General features: G+C 37.9%; 1 protein-coding gene across 3 annotated transcripts in view; it reads right to left on the bottom strand.

Annotated features, from left to right (window-relative positions):
• The window catches only part of ADGRB3 (adhesion G protein-coupled receptor B3), an 884,190-nt gene that overhangs the window by 386,136 nt on the left and 476,197 nt on the right, over positions 1 to 21,857 (bottom strand). For all 3 annotated transcript variants that reach the window (XM_044924546.2, XM_006078271.4, XM_006078270.4), the window contains exons 14-15: positions 17,126 to 17,275; positions 16,243 to 16,318 (exon numbers count right to left, since the gene is read on the bottom strand). In XM_044924546.2, the coding sequence (XP_044780481.2) occupies positions 16,243 to 16,318; positions 17,126 to 17,275 (226 nt within the window). The remainder of the gene's footprint in view (positions 1 to 16,242; positions 16,319 to 17,125; positions 17,276 to 21,857) is intronic.

Below are 21,857 nucleotides of genomic sequence, written 5' to 3' on the forward strand. Positions count from 1 at the left end.
GGTATAAGGTCATAGACAGGCTGAAAGTTAAAGATGTAAAATAATACTCCTTAGAGATGGTAACCAACAGAGAGCAAGAATGGATATATTTCTATCGACAAAACAGACTTTAAGTAAAAACTATAAGAGACAAAACAGACTTTAAGCAAAAACTATAATAAGAGACAAAGAATAACATTAGTTAATGATAAAAGGGTCAATTCACCAGGAGGATATATAACAATTATAATATATGTACCTAAAAAGAAGTTCTCACACTATTCTAAAAGTTCTAGGGCCCACAACAGATTCCTCAACCTGGGGATCTGGCAAAGGGACTGAGAACCCCCAGGGAATTTGACTTTTGAGGCCAGTGGAATTTGATTATAGAACGCCCACAGGACTGGGGAAACAGACTCTTGGAAAGCACAAACAAAACCTGTGCATCAGGACCAAGGAGAAAGGAGTAGTGACCCCACAAGAGACTGAGCCAGACTTGCCTGTGAGCATCCAGGAGTCTCTGGTGGAGGTGTGGGCTGACAGTGGCCTGCCATAGGGTCAGGGGCACTGGATACAACAGTCCTTGGGGTTGTGGGGAGTGCTGGCATAAATTCTTTTGAAGGAGGTCACCTATCATAGTTTGGTCTCAGGCCTAACTCCCGGGGGGGAACACAGCCCTGCCCATCAACAGAAAATTAGACTAAAGATTTACTGAGCATGCCTCCCCCGTCCCCCCCAACCCCTGCCCCAGATCAGAGCAAGACCCAGATTACCCAATAGCCAGTCTCTCCCATCAGGAAGTTTCCACAAGCCTCTTATCCTTATCCTTCAAAGGGCAGACAGAATGAAAACCACAGTCACAGAAAAGTAACCAAACTGATCACATCGATCACGGCATGTCTAACTCAAAGCAACTATGAGCCATGCTATGTAGGGCCATCCAAAATGAACAGGTCATGGTGGAGAGTTCTGACAAAGCATGGTCCACTAGAGAATGGAATGCCAAACCACTTCAGTATTTTTCCCTTGAGAACCCCATGAACAGTATTGGTAGGTAGTTAGAATAGGAAAAAGGAATCCAAAATGGCAGTAGCTAAAAGACACAGGGAAAAGCATGTGAAAAGGGAACAAAAGAAAATCCATGAACTGGAATGAGAAACTCAGATGAAACAAACACACCCCCTTCCTGGCTAACCCTAATTTGCAGAGAGCAAGAGAAGGGGAAGGAAAAACAAACTTATAACAGAGGGAGCCAAGTCAGGTTGAGGCCTCTCCTTTGGGGTTGACCCGCCCTCAAGCCTTGGAGACGTACTATCCTTTGCTTGCCGAATAAAGCTCTGAGCCATAAAAAAGCTGTAACAGTGGTCCACCATTTCAAATCTTTGTTGCAGTGCAACAGAACCGAGGAAATTAAACCACTCACCCAACAATATGAAAAGGCAAAAGGATATGACACTGAAAGAGGAACTCCCCAGGTCAGTAGGTGCCTAATATGCTACTGGAGAAGAGTGGAGAAATCACACCAGAAAGAATGAAGAAACAGAGCCAAAGCAAAACAACACCCCGTTGTGGATGTGACTGGTGATGGAAGTAAAGTCTGATGCCATAAAGAACAATATTGCATAGGAACGTGGAATGTTAGGTCCATGAATCAGGGTAAATTGGAAGTGGTCAAACAGGAGATGACAAGTGTGAACATCAACATTTTAGGAATCAGTGAACTAAAATGGACCAGAATCGGTGAATTTAATTCAGATGAAAATTAAATCTACTACTATGGGCAAGAAGCCCTTAGAAGAAATGGAGTGGCCCTTGTAGTCAACAAGAGTCCAAAATGCAGTACTTGGGTGCAATCTCAAAAATGACAGAATGATCTGTTTCCAAGGCAAACCATTCAACATCACAGTGATACAAGGCTATGCCCAAACCAATAAAGTCAAAGAAGACGAAGTTCAATGGTTCTATGAAGACCTACAAGACCTTCTACAACTAACACCAAAAGAAGATGTCCTTTTCATCATAGGGGATTGGAATGCAAAAGTAGGAAAGTCAAGAGACACGTGGAGTAACAGGTAACTTTGGTGTGGGGAGTATGAAACGAAGCAGGCCAAAGGCTAACAGAGTTTTGCCAAGAGAATGCACTGGTCATAGAAAACACCCTCTTCCAACAACACAAGAGAAAACTCTACACACGGACATCACCAGATGGTAAATACTGAAATCAGATGGATTATATTCTTTGCAGCTGAGGATGGAGAAGCTCTATACAGTCAGCAAAAATAAGACTGGGAGCTGACTGTGGCTCAGATCACGAACTCCTTATTACAAAATTCAGACTTCAATTGAAGAAAGTAGGGAAAACAACTAGACCATTCAGGCATGACCTAAATCAAATCCCTTACGATTATACAGTGAAAGTGACAAATAGATTCAAAGGATTAGATCTGATAGACAGAACTATGGACGGATGTTCATAACAGTGTACAAGAGGCTGTGATCAAAACCATTCCCAAGAAAAAGAAACGAAAAAAGGCAAAATGGTTGTTTGAGGAGGTCTTACAAAGTGCTGAGTAAAGAAGAAGGGCAAAAGGCAAAGGAGAAAAGGAAATATATACCCATTTGAATGCAGAGTTCCACAGAACAGCAGGAGAGGTAAGAAAGCCTTCCTCCATAATCAATGCAAAGAAATAGAGAAAAACAATAGAATGGGAAAGACTAGAGATCCCTTCAAAGAGATTAGAGATACCAAGGGAACATTTCATGCAAAGATGGACACAATAAAGCACAGAAATGGTATGGACCTAACAGAAGCAGAAGATATTAAGAGGTAGCAAGAATACATAGAAGAACTATACAAAAAAGACCTTAATGACCAGATTTCCATGATGGTGTAATCACTCACCTAGAGCCACACATACTGGAATGTGAATCAAGTGGGCCTTAGAAAGCATCACTATGAACAAAGCTAGTGGAGGTGATAGAATTACAGCTAAGCTATTTGAAATTCTAAAAGATGATGCTGTGAAAGTGCTGTACTCAATATGCCAGCAAATATGGAAAACTCAGCAGTTGCCACAGAACTGAAAAAAGGCGGTTTTCATTCCAATTCCAAAGAAAGGCAATGCCAAAGAATGTTCAAACTCCTGCACAATTGCATTCATCTCACATGCTAGCAAAGTAATGCTCAAAATTCTCCAAGCCAGGCTTCAACAGTACGTGAACCAAGAACTTCCAGATGTTCAAGCTAGATTTACAAAAGGCAAAGGAACCCGAGATCAAATTGCCAACATCCATTGTATCAAAGAAAAAAACAAGAGAATTCCAGAAAAATATTAACTTCTGTTCTACTGACTATGCCAAAGCCTTTGACTGTGTGGATCACAAAAAACTGTGGAAAATTCTTAAACAGATGGGAACACCAGACCACCTTACCCACCTCCTAAGAAATCTTTATGCAGGTCAAGAAGCAACAGTTAGAACTGGATATGGAACAATGGACTGGTTCAAAATTGCGAAAGGAGTATGTCAAGTCTGTATATTATCACCCTGCTTATTTAAGTTATATGCAGAGTACATCATGAGAAATGTCAGGCTGTATGAATCACAGGCTAGAATCAAGATTGCCAGGAGAAATATCATAACCTCAGATATGCAGATGACACCACCCTTATGGCAGAAAGTGAAGAGGAATTAATGAGCCTCTTGATGAAAGTGAAAGAGGAGGGTGAAAAAGTTGGCTCAAAACTCAACATTCAGAAAACTAAGATCATGGCATCTGGTCCCATCACTTCATGGAAAATAGATGGGGAAACAATGGAAACAATGACAGACTTTATTTTCTTTTGTTTCAAAATCAATGTGGATGGTGACTGCAGCTGTGAAATTAAAAGATGCTTGCTCCTTGGAAGAAAAGTTATGACAAACCTAGACAGCATATTAAAAAGCAGAGACATTATTTGGCCCACAAAAGTCCATACAGTCAAAGCTATGATTTTCCAGTAGTCATGTATGGATGTAAGAGCGGGACAATAAAAAAGGCTGAGCAAAGAACTGATGCCTTCCAACTATGGTGCTGGAGAAGACTCTTGAGAGTCCCTTGGAAAGCAGGAGATCAAACCAGTCCATCCTAAAGGAAATTAGTCCTAAATATTCATTGGAAGGACTGATGCTGAAACTGAAGCTCGAATACTTTAGCCACCTAATGCAAAGAGTTGACTGATTAGAAAACACCCTGATGCTGAGAAAGATTGAGGCAGCTGGAGAAGGACGACAGAGGAAGAGATAGTTGTATGGCATCACCAACTCTATGGACATGAGTTTGAGCAAGTTCTGAGATGGTGAAGGAAAAGGAAGTCTGGTGTGCTGCAGTCCATGGGATTGCAGAATAGGACATGACTGAGTGACTGTACAACAACAATAATTGAAAGAACAAAAACTACATGATCATCTCAACTGATGCAGAAAATTCAATTGAAAATTTCAATATTGTATCATGATAAAAAACTGGAAATAGAACTGCCATATGACCCAGCAATCCCAATGCTGGGCATACACACCAAGGAAACCAGAATTGAAAGAGACACATGTACCCCAATGTTCATCACAGCACTGTTTATAATAGCCAGGAAATGGAAGCAATATTGATGTTTATTGGCAGACAAATGGATAAGAAAGCTCTGGTACATATATACAATGGAATATTACTCAGCCATTAAAAAGAATGCATTTGAATCAGTTCTAATGAGGTGGATCAAACTGGAGCCTATTATACAGAATGAAGTCAGTTAGAAAGAAAAACACAAATACAGTATACTAATGCATATATATGGAATTTAGAAAGATGGTAATGATGACCCTATATGTGAGACAGCAAAAGAGACACAGATGTATAGAACAGTCTTTTGGACTCTGTAGGAGAAGGTGGGGGTGAGATGTTTTGAGAGAATAGCATTAAAACATGTATATTATCATATGTGAAACAGATCACCAGTCCAGGTTTGATGTATGATACAGGGTGCTCGGGGCTAGTGCACTGGGATGACCCAGAGGGATGAGATGGGGTGGGAGGTGGGAGGGGGGTTCAGGATGTGGAACACATGTACACCCATGGCTGATTCATGTCAATGTATGGCAAAATCACTACAGTATTGTAAAGTACTTAGCCTCCAATTAAAGTAAATTAATTAATTTAATAAAAAATTTTAAAAATTAAAAAAAAAAAGGAAAATCAATGTAAACCTTAAAAAAAAAAAGTTCACCAATTATGTTTAGAAGGAATGTACCTCAACATAATAAAGGCTATTTGAAAAGCCCTCAGCTAACATCACTCCCAATGGTAAAAAACTAAAATTGTTCACTGTAAGTTGGAGAATGGCATTGAAACATGTAAAATATCATGTATGAAACGAGTTGCCAGTCCAGGTTCGATGCACGATACTGGATGCTTGGGGCTGGTGCACTGGGATGACCCAGAGGGATGGAATGGGGAGGGAGGAGGGAGGAGGGTTCAGGATGGGGAACACATGTATACCTGTGGCAGATTCATTTTGATATTTGGCAAAACTAATACAGTTATGTAAAGTTTAAAAATAAAATAAAATTAAAAAAAAAAAAAGAAAGCAAACATGCAATATATTGTCACTTCTATTCAAGCTAAACCTAGAATTGTTAACAGGTGGGGATTCTGTAACAGCCTAACAATCAGGCAAGTAAAAGAAACAAAAAGCAACCAAATTGGAAAGGAAGAAACAAATTTATCTCACTTTGTATATGAAATGATCTTAACATGTAGAATACCCTAAAGATTCCACAAAAACCCTCTTAGAACTAATAAACACATGAGCAAGGTATAAGATGTAAAATTAACACACAAAAATCAGTTGCAGTTATGTACACTAACAATGGGGGTTTCCTGGTGTCTTAGTGGTAAAGAATCCACCTGCCAATTCAGGATCCCTGGGTTGGGAAGATCCCCTGGGGAAGGAAATTGCAACCCACTCTAGTATTTTTCCCTGGGAAATCCCATGGACAGAGGAGCCTGGCAAGCTACAGTTTATGGGGTCACAAAAGAGTTGGACATGAACTAGCAAACTAAACAACAACACCCACAATGAATAATCCTAAAAGGAAATTAGGAAAGCAATCACATTTGAAACAGCATCAAAGAGAATAAAATACTTAGGAATAAACTTAACCAAGGAAGTGAAGAATTGTATGCTGAAAACCAAAAAAACATTGTTGAAAGAAATCAAAGACGATAGGAGCAAATGGAAAGACAGCCTGTGTTTATGAACAGAAAGACATAATATTGTTAAAATTTCCATAATACCCAAAGCAATCCACAGATCAATGCAACCCATATCAAAATCCTAATGACCTTTTTGTAGAAATAGAAAAAAAAATTCTAAAATTCATATGGAATCTGAAAAGATTCTGAATAGTCAAAACAATCTTTAGAAAGAATATGAAAGCTGGAGGTACTATACTTCTTGATTTCAAAACATGTTATAAGGTTATAGTAAGTCGAAACAGTATGGCACTGGCATAAAGACAGTAGAACACATAAACATCAGTTGAATAGAATAGAGAGCCTAGAAATAAACCCTCACATATATGGTCTAATTATTCTTGACAAGGTTGACCATAAAATTTGAAACAATAAAACTCCTAGATTAAGACATAGAAGAGCTTTATGACATTGAATTTAGCAGTGATTTCTGATATGACACCAAAAGTACAGGCAGTAAAAGTTAAAATAGACATATGATACTACACAGACTTAAAAATAGTAAAGAAAATAGCTGTGAGAGTGAAAAGTCAAGTATGTAATAAGACAGAATATTTACAGAATATTTATATATTTATAATATTTATAAATATATTAATATTTATAATATGTATAAGACAGAATATTTATCATTTATATATGATAAATGATTATTGAGAATATATAAATAAATTCTAAAGTGAAAACAAAGAATAAGACTCAGAAATGGACAAGAGACTTAATTATCTCTATGAAGTTTATATGTGAAAGGCCAATAAGTATATGCAAAGATACTCAACCATCACTAATTATCATGGAAAGGCAAATCAAAATCACAAGGAAATATCACTTCACATCCATTAGGATGGCCATTGTCAACAAAACAGAAAATCATAAGCGGTGAGTAGGTTGTGGAGAAATGGGAAGCCTTCTGCACTGCTGGTGAGAACGTGAAATGGTGTAGCTGCTATGCAAAACAGTACACAGATTCTTCAAAATTCAAAAGTTTAATTACCATATGATCTAGAAATCCCACTCCTAGTTATATATCCTAAAAAACTGAAAACAGGATCCTGAATAGATATTGATACACCCATGTTCACTGCATTACTATTCACAGTAGCCAAGAGGTGGAGGCAACCCAAATGTCTATTGACAGATGAATGGATAAAGAAAGGAAGTTAATACAGATGATGGAACATTATCCAGCCTTAAAAAAGAAGGAAATTCTGTCCTATTTTACAACATGGATAAGCTTTGAGGACATCATGCCAAGTGAAATAAGCCATTAACAAAAAGACAGATACTGTATGATTTCACTTATACAAGGTTTTCTAAAATAGTCAAATTTTCAGAAGCAGAAAGTAGAATCGTGGTTTTAGGGGTTAGGAGGAGGAGGTCAAAGGGGAGTTGCTATTTAAGAAATATGCAAAGTGAAAAAATTCTAGAAATCTGCTGCACAATACGTATCATAGAGTCAACACTACTATTCTGTACACTTTGCAGTGGTTAAGACGGTAAATGGTGTGTGTTTTTTACTACATTTTGGGCTTTCCAGGTGACACTAGTGGTAAAGAACTCCCCGCCAATGCAGGATATATAAGAGAGGTAGATCTGATCCTGCGTTGGGAAGATCCCCTGGAGGAGGGAATGGCAAGCCACTCCAGTGTTCTGGCCTGGAGAATCCTATGGACAGAGGAACCTGGTGGGCTACAGCCTATGGGGTCACAAAGAGTCAGACTCGACTGAAGTGACTTAGCACTAAAACAATGTAATGCAGTGTTACAAAACAAATATCAGTAGAAGGGATTGTGGAACTAATCGTGCAAATAACATATAGCCAGATAAGGTACAGTAAAAAGGAGTTAATGAGGAACTCCGCCCGTGGCAAAGGTCATGAGGAAGGAGGCTCGGCATACGAAAAGGTGGGATCGAGCTTCAGGAGTCCCCCTGGAAATTCTCGAGCATCTACCCCCAAAACCAGAGTCTGCCTACTTCACTGCTTTGTGCTCTCACCTACACCTCTGACTTTACGGGGGCTGTCCCCCACCCCCATCTCTCTCCTGAATAGGTTCTTCTGGCCCCATGTGATTGTTCACAGCCTCCCAACCGTGAGAGGCATGAGATGTTCTAAACTGTCTAAATACAGAGTCCTTTGAGCAGTTAAAAGATTGATTAGAAATTGTATTGGTGAAGGGTTTTTCACTTGTTGGGCCAATGTTTGCTGCTACGTTTCCCTTACCTACTGTGTCCCTGGCAGTGTATTGATTAATATAACTGGTGTATAGGAATGTAAGCAGTAGCTTTAATGTTTGTAACCTTGGACCCTTGAGTTAATTCTTTTTCTTGTTATAGCCCACCACACCTTTTCCCTATAGGAATACAACTTTATCTAATGCTTTTGGAGGGTGGCGCCTGACTAATCACCTTTAGAGAAAAATAACTTTTCTGAACAAAGGCTCTTAAAATGTTAACAGGCCTCCAGGCCAGAAGATGATGTAAATCACCTAAACTTTTGCATATGAAGAAAGCCTGGCTTATTGCTGACTCTATCCCTTCCCCCATTATCCCCTATGCACAACTTAAGGTATAAAAACTACTTTGGAAAATAAAGTGCGGGCCTTGTTCACCGAAGCTTGGTCTCCCCATGTAGTTCTTTCTCTCACCTTCTGGCTGAATTATTCAGCCTCTTTTCTCCACTGAATTTCCTCACTGAGCTATCCTTATTTAACCACTCTTTACATTCTTAATTAATGTTTAATTAAGCAATTGTTTCCTGATCCTCGCCGAGGCTCTCCCTGCTTCGAATTCCCTGGATCCACTGGGGCTGGACCCCGGCAGTAAACATATTAAAATTACTGTAGCCTCTTTCTATTTTTAAAAGTATAGTTCATGCAGCTTCTAACCTGAAAGCTTTCATAACTGTTTTAAATGAGCTTTTCAATTAAAATAAAACCAAAATAAAATAGGTGATTTCATATATTCCAGGAAATGGAGACTGCATCGAAATCATTAAGCTAAATACATTTACTTAAAAAAAAATAGTTTTATATTGAAGTATAGCTGATTTACAATGTCGTGTTAGGTCAGGTATACAGCACAGCGATTCAGTTATACATATAAATACACCAATTAATTTTCAGATTCTTTTCCCATATAGATTAGTACAGAGTACATTGTACATCTCCCTGTGTTATATAGTAGGTCCTTGCTGATTATTTACTTTATATGACGTAGTGTGTATGTCTTAATCCCAAACTCCTAATTTATTTCTCTTCCCCTTTCCTCTTTGGTTACTATAAATTTGTTTTCTATGTCTGTAAGTCTGTTTCTGTTTTCTAAATAGGTTCATCCCTATCACTTTTTTATATTCCAAATATAAGTGATATCATATGATATTTGTCTTTGACTTATTTTACTTAGTGTGATAGTCTCACTTATGCTTAATACTAAAATCAGCTGATGGCTGCTAAAAGTAGTTGGGCTAACTTAGAACTTGGAAAACAAATGACAATTTCAGGTTAGGTAACACCTAGATCCACAATGAAGCTAAGGGATCAGAGGTTTAAATTAATTTTAAAACAGTGTGCCCAAATTAAACTCATTTTTTAAAAAAAATAATATACTGACTTTGTAATATTACAATAATTTATGAGTCATATAAATTTGTTACCCCATGAATAATTTTAATTATTAATGTCCTCACCATAGGACATTATTAAAAGATACAGACTATTACAAACTACAATATTTCACTGCAAACTCAGAATGAAGAGGCAAAGTTCAAAATCTGGTCCTCAAACTGAAGAAAACATGTTCTTGGTGCAACTCAGTATTTCAGATCTATTACGTTCAAGATGTATTGGTATAAATGTGATTATGTTTTTGTTTTTCTATTATTTACACTATTTTCTGGTTCATTGCTATTCTTGTTTGCTTTTAATTCCTATAATATTAGGAACTCAGTTCAGTTCAGTTCAGTTAAATGGGCTCTATTTCCTAAATATGAAAAAAGTTAGCATGATTTATCTTTTAGGTTGGTGTACTTGACAGCAAATTTATGTGATTTTGCATTATTGAAAAGTTTTTTCCTTTTTGAAAAAATAGTTTTCATGTTACTGGCTAATGAAAATGTTAGTTTGGTTTATCCATATTTTTCCTAGCACTTTAATACTATAGTGTAATTTGCATATAATTTTAATTAGGTCCTTTATAATGAATATTAATAGCTTCATTTATGCACATTTTTTCTTTTTTTTAAAGCAGGACTACATCTTCCATCTGGAGGAGGACATGGCAACCCACTCCAGTATTCTCGCCTGGAGAATCCCATGGATAGAGGAGCCTGGTGGGCTCCAGTCTATGGGGTCACAAAGAGTCAGACATGACTGAGCGACTAACCACAGCACAGCACATCTATACATCCTACGAGGAAAAGTACACATTACTCCCATACTCAAAAGTATTGTAATTTTCCTATATAGCTGGAACTTGGCTTTATTAGATGAATTAGAAAATGGGTTGATTACGACTGTTTCTTGAACTCTTTGGCTTGAATGCATGCTTGGATATACTTTTCTTCCTTAGAGATAATTTCTATTAGATAATCATGCGTTTTTACAGGCTCCCAGATTTACCAAATTGTCCTACTAAAATGTACTGCAGTTAAACCCTCAACAGGGTAAGAACTGTGGGTGGTTATTAATTCCCTAATGTGCATAGAGCCTGTGTGGATGCTCTCAGCACCCTCAAAGGATCCCTGACCTTTGCTGGTCAGCTTTCAGCGATCAGTCTCAAAAGTGGTCATGAGGGGTAGAAAGAGTCCAGCCCTTGGTGTTAATAGCCTTGGCTGGGGCCACCAAATTGACCCCTAGCACTCTGAGGTACCCATGCATGGCTACCTCCCCCTGGGCCTTTCAAGTTTTTCTGCAGAAGATACACATGTATCCAAAGGAATGTAGAAATCTGTACTACTCAAAGAAATAGATATGTGAGCATCCAGAGGCAGCAAGAGAGTGAAAGATAATGGTTTTGGAAAACCAAAGACTTGAGATGGATTAGAACCCACCCACCTTCGGGACATAACATCTTGGGCTCAGTTCCCCTATTGGCAGAATCAGATTGTGGACAGAACTAACCTTTAAAGGGCCTGTGGCACTGGCTCTATGCTTTTTACTGTGAGGTATTATTCTGAAGAATACAACTGGGAGGCTGAGAATAGCCCTCACTTAGTTTGGACTTGAGTAGAGCACATTTCCTTCAGATGAAGTCACAATCTGAATCCACTTAATTGTAAAAGGAAAAACAATCCAACAGTAAAATTGAGGTTGCAGTTTGAAGAAGAGTCGAAGGCATATTAGGGCAAGAGAGGAATATCTAAATGAAAGAGTCAACATGCAAAGTTATTGCTGTCTTTATATTAAGGCAAAATTCTAAATGATATCTATTCGAAACATTATCGAGTTCTTCTTGGTCTGCACCAGGGCAATTATGCAAAGTATTGTTTTAAAAATACTGCATTAAAATACAAAACTCCTGGAGATTTAACAGCAAGCCTGACATTATTCCATGTATGGGAAACTTGGCTCCAAAATATTCAACAGATAATTATTAGTAAAATGATCACAGAAGAAAATGTGTCATGAATATCTGATAAATAATAACTAAACATATAGAGTAAATTTGTGTATTTTTCATGTTGAATAAGAAAATATGTCTTTTTCTCTTGGATTCAGATGGCATAGTCAAATTTTACAGTGAAAAAACAAAATATATGTATTTTATTCCTTTGTTCCTAAAATATTTTAATAGTATAAAAAGAAGGCAAAAAGCCAAAGAATTGATGCCTTCGAACTGTGGTGTGGGAAAAGACTCCTGAAAGTCCCTTGAACTTCAAAGAGATCAAACCAGTCAATCTTAACGGAGATCAACCCTGAATACTCTTTGGAAGGACTCATGCTGAAACTGAAGCTCCAATATTTTCGTGTAAACAGCCGACTCATTGGATGCAAACAGCTGACTCACTGGAAAAGACCCTGCTGTTGGAATAGGTTGAGGGTAGAAGGAGAAGCAGGCATCAGAGGATGAGACGGCTGGATGGCATCACTGATGCGATGGACGTGAACTGGGGCAAACTCTGGGAGATGGTGAGGGACAGGGGGCCTGGGTGCTGCAGTCCATGGGGTCACAGAGACTTGGACACAACTGGGAGATGGTGAGGGACAGGGGGCCTGGGTGCTGCAGGCCATGGGGTGACAAAGACTTGGACATGACTGGGAGATGGTGAGGGACAGGGGGCCTGGGTGCTGCAGGCCATGGGGTCACAAAGACTTGGACACGACTGGGTGACTGAACAACAACATAAACGCTAAACTTCTTTGTACCTCAATTTTTAAAAAACTGGCTTTTTATATAGACTATTTTATCATATAAGACAATTATTCCAGTAAACATTTCTTGTGCATTTATTATTTATAATAATAAATATAATGCACTGTTCTGGGAGTTCTGAGAATAGAGGAGATTTAAAAGAATTAAGACAGTTGGGTGAGGAGGGATGTTGCATAGTGAATATTTGTTGAGTGATTATATAACAAAGGCATCACTCTTGTCTTCTGAAAGGCTTCTTCTACCCACTAGACTTTCTGAAACAATTTTTTGGAAAGAAAAAAACAAACAAAACTGAGATTGCTTAGTGGTTTCATCATTGTACAGTGTGAAATGAAAGAAAATGAGGAGGAAATGCTAATATTTCACCTTTCAAACAGTGCTTAAACAAACCTTTCATCCTAAGCATTCTATGGTCATTATATCTAATGAATCTAAAGGTGAATATTGTCTTCCTATAGTCGTTTACCTAATCACTTTATCCTTAGGAAGTGTAAGTGGGTGTACATAGTCACAATTCTTATATAAAGGTTATTAAGAACTTCAAATAAATATGCCAGAATGCCAAAATTATACAATTTTACTGAAATAAAGACAAGGAATTTTTGAAGTTAAAAAGAACCTTTGAGTTCAACTGAACGATTTACACACAGTCAGTGACTTGCCCAGAGGCTAATCTGAATCTCTGTCACAGGTCATGCCAGTGGAGTACAGTTCTGGACTTTTTCAGTTTATGCATTAAACTGCCCACAATGTAGCCATTAATCCTCCCACAAGTGACCACTGCTTCTGCCATGATGTAAAAAATGTTGAAAGATTTTTTTTTTTTTTTTTTTTTTTACAAAAAGGCCCATTCATTTCAGTTCAGTTCAGTTGCTCAGTCGAGTCCGACTCTTTGCGACCCCATGAATCACAGCACGCCAGGCCTCCCTGTCCATCACCAACTCCCAGAGTTCCCTCAAACTCATATCCCTAGATAAATTTCCAATTCCCTTCACTCTATGAATTTATGAAAGTTAGACTAAAACTTAGATGTGAGAGGTGGACTGTGAAGACAGCTGAGTGCTGAAGAATTGATGCTTTGGAACTATGGTGTTGGAGAAGACTCTTGAGAGTCCCTTGGACTGCAAGGACATCCAACCAGTCCATTCTGAAGGAGATCAGCCCTGGGATTTCTTTGGAGGGAATGATGCTGAAGCAGAAACTCCAGTACTTTGGCCACCTCATGCAAAGAATTGACTCATTGGGAAAGACTCTGATGCTGGGAGGGATTGGGTGCAGGAGGAGAAGGGGACAACAGAGGATGAGATGGCTGGATGGCATCACTGATTCGATGGACATGAGTTTGGGTGAACTCCAGGAGTTGGTGATGGACAGGGAGGCATGGCATGCTGCAATTCATGGGGTCGCAAAGAGTCGGACATGACTGAGTGACTGAACTGAACTGAACTGAGACTAATCTGACTTTGTGTACGTGAGTGAGTTCTATGGTGTTATTCAAAATAAGATCAACCATAACGCAACTCTGTTTGACATGTAGCAGTGAAACTAATTCACCGTCTAAAGCATTACACACTGAGTATTTCATTTGCATTCACTATGTCCCTCTGCAGCAAACAGAATGAATGTTGCACATAAAGGTGCTTCTATTTTAAAGTTGAACTGAAGCAGATGATGACTGAGTGACTGAAAAGCTTATAAATTTCTTGTTATGTTCAACTGAAATTAAAACCCAAATCAACTGATTTTGAGTTAGTGCCTAATCTAGAATTCTTGCAAGATTAGGTTTATACAAACAAACTGCCAATGGAAATAAGGGGCTAACTTTGAGCATCTTTTAACTTTCTCCTCAAATAAATATCATACACAGAGATAGAGGCAGCGTAACTCCATATTAGTTTTAGCTGTGAGTAACTGTACAGACCAATGTGTTTTAATAAAACCCGTGGAAAAACTGAAAGTGAAAGAATTAGCTTTGAAGAGGTATTAGCAGAACCAAATGAACCACAAACCTATTTAAATTCAGGAAGCCCAATTTCCATCCAGAGAAGAACAGAGTTAAAGAAAGCTAGATTTCTGAGTTGTCTCTGTGGTTGAAACCTCCCCTTGGATGACACACCAACTCTATCAATTTGCTCCACATAGATTTTCTCCAAATAATCTTGCAGTCACTGCAACTGTTTCTTTCTTGGGAGGTCTATTCCTACTGGACTGAACTCTAATTGTTTTTATTTATTAGCCCATTTGTTATACCCCTGGTATAATGTACACATTAATTTGCAGTCTCTCCCCTCAAAAAACTTAGTGCTTTACTCAGATGGGAGTGAGGAAGTGCTCACAGCCCTGGGGCTGTATTTAACTGAAATACAGTTTTGTCTCAGTTCTCCACTGCGAGCTCTGCTGGAGGAAACAGGTCATCAAGAGTGAGGACAGCATCATCCAGACAGATGGACACCTTGCTTTCCGTGTGCGTGAGTGCTCAGTAGTTCAGTCCTGTCAGACTCTTTGCGACCCCATGGACTGTAGCCCACCAGGCTCCTCTGTCCATGGGGATTTTCCAGGCAAGAATACTGGAGTGGGTTGCCGTGCCCTCCTCCAGGGGATCTTCCTGACCCAGGGACTGAGCCCGCGTCTCTTGCATCTCCTACACAGCAGGTGAATTCTTTACCACTGCACCACCTGGGGAGCCCATGTTTTTGTTTCTTTTTTTTCTGTGAAAGTGAAGTGAAAGTGAAATTCGTTCAGTTGTGTCCGACTCTTTCCGACTCAGTCCATGGGATTCTCCAGGCTAGAATACTAGAGTGGGTAGCCTTTCCCTTCTCCAGGATATCTTCCCAACCCAGGGATTGAACCCAGGTCTCCCGCATTGCTGGCGGATTCTTTACCAGCTGAGCCACATGAGCAGCCCAAGAATACTGGAGCGGGTAGCCTATCCCTTCGCCAGCGGATCTTCCAGACCCAGGAATCAAACCGGGGTCTCCTGCATTGCAGGCGGATTCTTTATCGATCTGATAAACCAGTTAAGACAGCAGAACAAATAAATTAATGTTGGTAGAATTACTATTTGTAATTGTTTCTTTTTAATGTCTGGGAGGAAAGAAATCAATGGATTTCTTCCAAAATTACTCCTCTAATTGAACAACAGCATTCTTTCTTAATGTAACTGTAATTGGATATTTATTTAGAAGCAAATTGAGATCTTGTGCCAGTGAACAAAACGTGTGTTCTCAGCCATCATGACACTGTTTTAATTTCATGTCATGCTGGTAAACAGTAACATTAAGTACAAATAAAGCAAGAAGACAGATTAATTCTAAAATGATCCATTCTATTATGGAGCCTTGAGGTTTTCTTTTTCTTACTTTTTTTCCCTCAGTCAAGGCAAGTCAGAATTACAGGGCTATAATCAGGAACCAAAATTGTCTTTCCTACTTGTTTTGCAATGCCATGATATGCTAATAAGCTGTTCATTAAATTGGTATTTTCTATTTCATTTAAGAAAAGCCCTTTGTATTACCAAAGCTTGTTTGACTATTTTCATAGAATGAGCTATAATCACATTTTTGGAATAATTTACAGAGATTACAACAGCTTATTACTTTGTAGCTTACCTCAGAGTGGGCAAAATTAGATCTAAGTTTTTGTACAGGACTGCTCCAAGAACAAAGACCGATGATTCATCTAATTCTAGAAAGAATAAAATTTAAACATATTAGCAAAACAGCAAGAAAAATACTATGTCCTATAAAACTTTTAATCTCCTAATTACAAGGGGATTCCAGTATTTACCGATGCAAAGTCAGGAATAAGAAATGCCTTCTTAACCATGCCGGGCAATTGAGCCCACACACTGTATGGGTCAATCATGACCCAGAAGATATGTTTTCAGTGGGTTTTGTGTCATGAAGCAACCTTCCTTCAAGCTGAGACAAGAAGTGACTGTAGTTTTAGCAAAAGAGCTTAAATTCCAGGTGATGTGGGGAGACAGCCTATGCTCTTTGGAGCTCTCGGTTAAAATGTCAGACCTCCAAGGTAAGAAGTGAGACCCCAGGGTCACTACTGAAAAGGGCCATTCAGTTTAAGAGGCTACCTAAGATGGTCTTAAAACTCAATTCTTTTCTTAGATTGGCTTTTATGTATCAATTTTTTTAAGTGAGGCAGAAATAATTTATTTTTAATGGACTAGAAAACACAACCTATTTCAATACCTAAACTTAAAATAGTGTGCTGCATGCTTTACACTGGGGGGGGACTGTTAACACTGAAAATCTGACCATGTCATCAGCAGGTCTACAATTTGCACTTGTATTTTTTTTTTTTTTTACACATTTTAATAGATCTTTTACTCAAGTAAATTAAGATTTTAGGCGACACCAAATTGAGTTTTCTATAGTAACAAAATGACTGTAAGGTCATGATTACAGACTAAATTGGTAGTGTAGCATTGAACTCGTATATTTTTTGCTCAAGGCCTAAATCGTTTCATATATTTACCTTTTGATGACACAGGAGTGAAGATGCTTTTTGGAATGACCACCCTGTCTTCTGAGTTTCTTGCCCAGTCAACCATCCCCTTCCGTCCTTTCATTGGGAAGTTGATGTCTGTTAGAACAGAGGCTGCAGGAAGCTTCTGAATGCTAGCCACTATTAAAAAAGAAGCAATGATGTTACCTAAAATCTTTCAGTGTTATCAAAATTGACCAAATTAAACCTTTCAGTATAGTCAAAAGAAAATTTCTAGCCCAAATTATGTTTATCAGAGCTATAAAACATACATACTTATTCCTCCATATTAGATGATGCTCATTAAGGCTGTGACTGTTTTTCTTATTAATTTGGTTTCTGTTGCTCTCAGCGGGGATCATACAATGATGTTCAGTGGTGCACATTCAGAGCACAAAATGTGCAGACATACTGGTTGTTTAGGATGGGCCTCCATTCTAATGGTTAGAAGCCCATGCCATATTTTTTGTTAAATATTTTGATTAACACACTTGACTCACAGACTGACATTTTCATTTAAATCTGTACTTTGTCTTCAGAACAAGTTTTCTGTGCTCACCTCTGAACACTGCCATTGGAACAATTATTTCACGGATTGGATTGGGTATCATGAACATGAAAAACAAGCATATTGCTCTGGGAGACAGAACTGTCAGAATTCAAATAACCAAGCACCAATGCCAAAACCACAGAGACAATACAATATGCAGAATTATTTAACAAGTAGAATAGCAATAACAAACAGTTCTTAAAATGTACACCCATAATTGAAGGTAATAAATGTAATAAATATGTGAAAAAAGAATTCTGTGTTTACTCAATGAATAATATGTTTGCTAATGCCTTGGTTGGCTGGTGGTGGTGGTTTAGTCGCTAAGTTGTGTCCGACTCTTGCGACCCTGCCAGGCTCCTCTGTCCATAGGATTCTTCAGGCAAGAATACTGGAGTGGGTTGCCATTTCCTTCTCCAGGGGATGTTCCCAACCAAGGAATTGAACCCAGGTGTCCTGTATGGTAGGCAGATTCTTTACCAACTGAGCTATGCCTTAATATATATTTTATTATACATATATATACATCAATATATAACTATATGTAACAAAACTATGATAGTAAATATTCAAGCACTTATTGATTATATATATTTTCAATGATTACTTAATTTGTAACTTTAACTTAGGTCTATACTTGACTTACATTAAAGTTTCAGATGTCCTATGTATGATTTAAATGGAAAGATAGTGGGGAAACCCTAAAAGCTATCACAACAGAAAAGCCATAGTAAGAAACCATTAGGCTCCTCATAAATGTATTTCATTCGAAAGAAACTTGTAATTTAAACAAGAGAGAATGAAAATTATGAATTTAACAATATTAGTTGTGTAAACATATTACTTCACCACTGGCTTAGTTGCAAATTAAATTGGTTATATATTACTATACTTTATGAAAGCTCTTTCAGACTATTACACACATCCATTATCAGAACAGAATAGAATTTCATTTGGCTTGTAATTTGACATAATAACGCTAAAAAAGGATTTTGTAACTAAATGTTGAAGGAAAAGGGTGCCGGGTAACATACATTGTTATGGATGTGAAATGCTGTTTTGGGATAGCATCTCTAATTATTTTAGTCTCTTTAATAATTCAAACAACATAGTCTTTATGCTCCACAAGCCAACCCAGTTTATCTGTCCTAAAGGGTCCAAAGACTCCAGTGCATGTACATGACAGGCCAGCACACTGGCAGCATGGTCTTTCTTAACGGACTTCCAGGCCTCATCCAAGATGCAAAGCTAAGTGCATCTACTTCCAAATTCCTTGATTCTAACTTTGGTTGTCTTGGTGTTGAGAGGAAATTTATTTCACTTCACTGGTCTAAAAACTGATGAAAAATAATAAAGCCTTTTCTGATTTCTGGTTTCTATTATAAAGGAAAACAAGAGATAAACTGTTGGATTCTGAAGTCTAATAATGCCTATGGCTTCTATATACATTGAAAAGAAAACAAAACAGAAAAAATAAACAATCAAAAAGAAATAGATGTCATATGGAAGAAGCTTATTCTGTATCAGTTGTATATCACTTTATCCTGCACAAATGCGGGTTCAATACATTACTCTTAAATATATAAAAATGAGATAATTATACATGCATGCATCTCACTTTATGAAGTGCATTCATTCTTCAGTTGGAGGTACACTGGGTGTTAAATGACAACCATGTAGATTTAATTGACTACTGATTCTAGACTAAAGGGATACAAAAATCACTTAGAATCACTTATCTAACTTCTGTAAGAAGTCCTTTAAATTGTGCAGTATTGCACATAGGAAGTGTATAAAAACAAATATGTATTCATTAATTTTATAGAAATGCAGTTCATAAAGTAAGATGGCATTTTAGATAAATACATTATAAAAAGAGATATGACTTCATAAACTGACAAGATTCAAATACAGCCTCAATTACCAGTATACAAGTTCTTTAAAATATGCAGTATTTAAATGTGCACATTTTTACCTTAAACCTACGTAGGAAGATGCTTAAGGTGACCCTGTTGTTCTTTATGATGGTGCCGTGATTAACAAGAAAGCCTATTTGCATACAACAAAAATGATTTAAGGATGACTTTTATTTTTTCCTTTTTTCAGTCCCTGTAACAGACACTTGGACCAACCCAGTCCTCAATTCCTTCCCTTTTTCACTAAGTTTCTCTAAAACCTTCATGTAAAATTTAAATGCAATTAGTCTTTAGGGAACTAGGGAGCTCAAAAGAGGTAAGATTAAAAACAAATGCCTTATATATATCCAGAGAAAACCATAGTTTGAAAAGATACATGCACCCCAGTGTCACAGCAGCACTATTCACAACAGTCAAGACCCAGAAACATCTTATATGCCCATGGATAAAGAAAACGTGGCACATTTGTACAATGCGATATTACTCAGCTATAAAAAAGAATAAAATAATGCCATTGCAGCAACATGGATGGACCTAAAGATCATCATACTAAGTCAGACAAAGACAAATACTATATGATATCACTTAAATGTGGAATCTAAAAAATAACACAAATTAACTTATTTTTACAAACCAGAAATAGATTCACCGACATAGAAAACAAAGTGACAGTTATCAAAGGGGATAGAGGTGGGGGAAGGATAAACTAGGCAGTTGGGATTAACAGGCATAAAATACTAATAGATACTCCACAAGGACTGGGAGCTATATTCAATATTTTATAATAACTGATAAGGAAAATAATCTGAAAAAGATACATATATATATATATATGTATATACTAATATATATTTGACTCACAGTGTTGTATACCTGAAACTAACATGACATTGTAAATCAACTATAGTCAATGATGTCCTAAGACATGTCTAGAGTATATACGTGTCTAGTGCTGCCAAAGAGCATCAGTGCAGAGCATGAGGGCACAACCTGCATGCTTTGCTTCCATAAGTTGCTGCATAAAATCCAGTCGTGAGGATTCAAATAATATCGTGTCTTTCCTCAAAAACTGAGAAAATATGTTTCTTACAGAAGGTTAAAGTGGTTAGAAAAAAATCTCAAAGGACATAATATCCCTGAACACATAGGCGAGTCTTGAATGCTCCAAGAATTAGCCTAAATTCACTGTATCATGTCTTCATTACAACACTAGAACTTATTTCTCATGTAATAAAAATAGGTGACTCACCATGGATAAGCCTTGGAGCAAACCCAGCTGCCTTTCATTCTGCATGTTCACTGCTTTCATTCTGCATTTGGAATACAGCATAAAACCCTCTGAGAGCACCATGTCTGTTACTGGCCAAGTTCTCAGAGGGTTCGGGTTTGGTATAGATTTTTGCCCATCAGAAAGCATAAGGGAATTTATACAAAGGATCTAAAAGCACATGAGTCATTCTTCTGTTTTTGTTTTTGGTTTCTTTTTTTTTTTTTTTTTTGTAACCACTAAGTTCTCCTTTGGTTCATCAAAGCAGATAGGGTGCCTCTAACTTGTTCCTAAGAAAAATCATGATGTTTTAGCCCTTTGTCCTTATTGACTGAGGTCCTGGACGATGGGGATTCTGTCTGATTCATCCTTGTAATGTGTATGGTCCACTACAAGTTGAATCAGCTGCATTATGAATAAGAAAAAAAAAAAAAGGAATAAATTAGAGGCTTGGGCTTAACATATACACATCAATATGCCAGCAAATTTGGAAAACTCAGCAGTGGCCACAGGACTGGAAAAGGTCAGTTTTCATTTTGATCCCAAAGAAAGGCAATGCCAAAGAATGCTCAAACTACCACACAATTGCACTCATCTCACACACCAGTAAAGTAATGCTCAAAATTCTCCAAGACAGGCTTCAGCAATATGTGAACTGTGAACTTCCAGATGTTCAAGCTGGTTTTAGAAAAGGCAGAGGAACCAGAGATCAAATTGCTGACATCCGCTGGATCCTCGAAAAAGCAGGAGAGTTCCAGGAAAACATCTATTTCTGCTTTATTGACTATGCCAAAGCCTTTGACTGTGTGGATCACAATAAACGGTGGAAAATTCTGAAAGAGATGGGAATACCAGACCACCTGACTTGCCTCTTGAGAAACCTATATGCAGGTCAGGAAGCAACAGTTAGAACTGGACACGGAACAACAGACTGGTTCCAAATAGGAAAAGCAGTACGTCAAGGCTGTATATTGTCACCCTGCTAATTCA

Source organism: Bubalus bubalis, chromosome 10 (genome assembly GCF_019923935.1).
Source record: "Bubalus bubalis isolate 160015118507 breed Murrah chromosome 10, NDDB_SH_1, whole genome shotgun sequence".
Classification (NCBI taxonomy): Eukaryota; Metazoa; Chordata; class Mammalia; order Artiodactyla; family Bovidae; genus Bubalus; species Bubalus bubalis.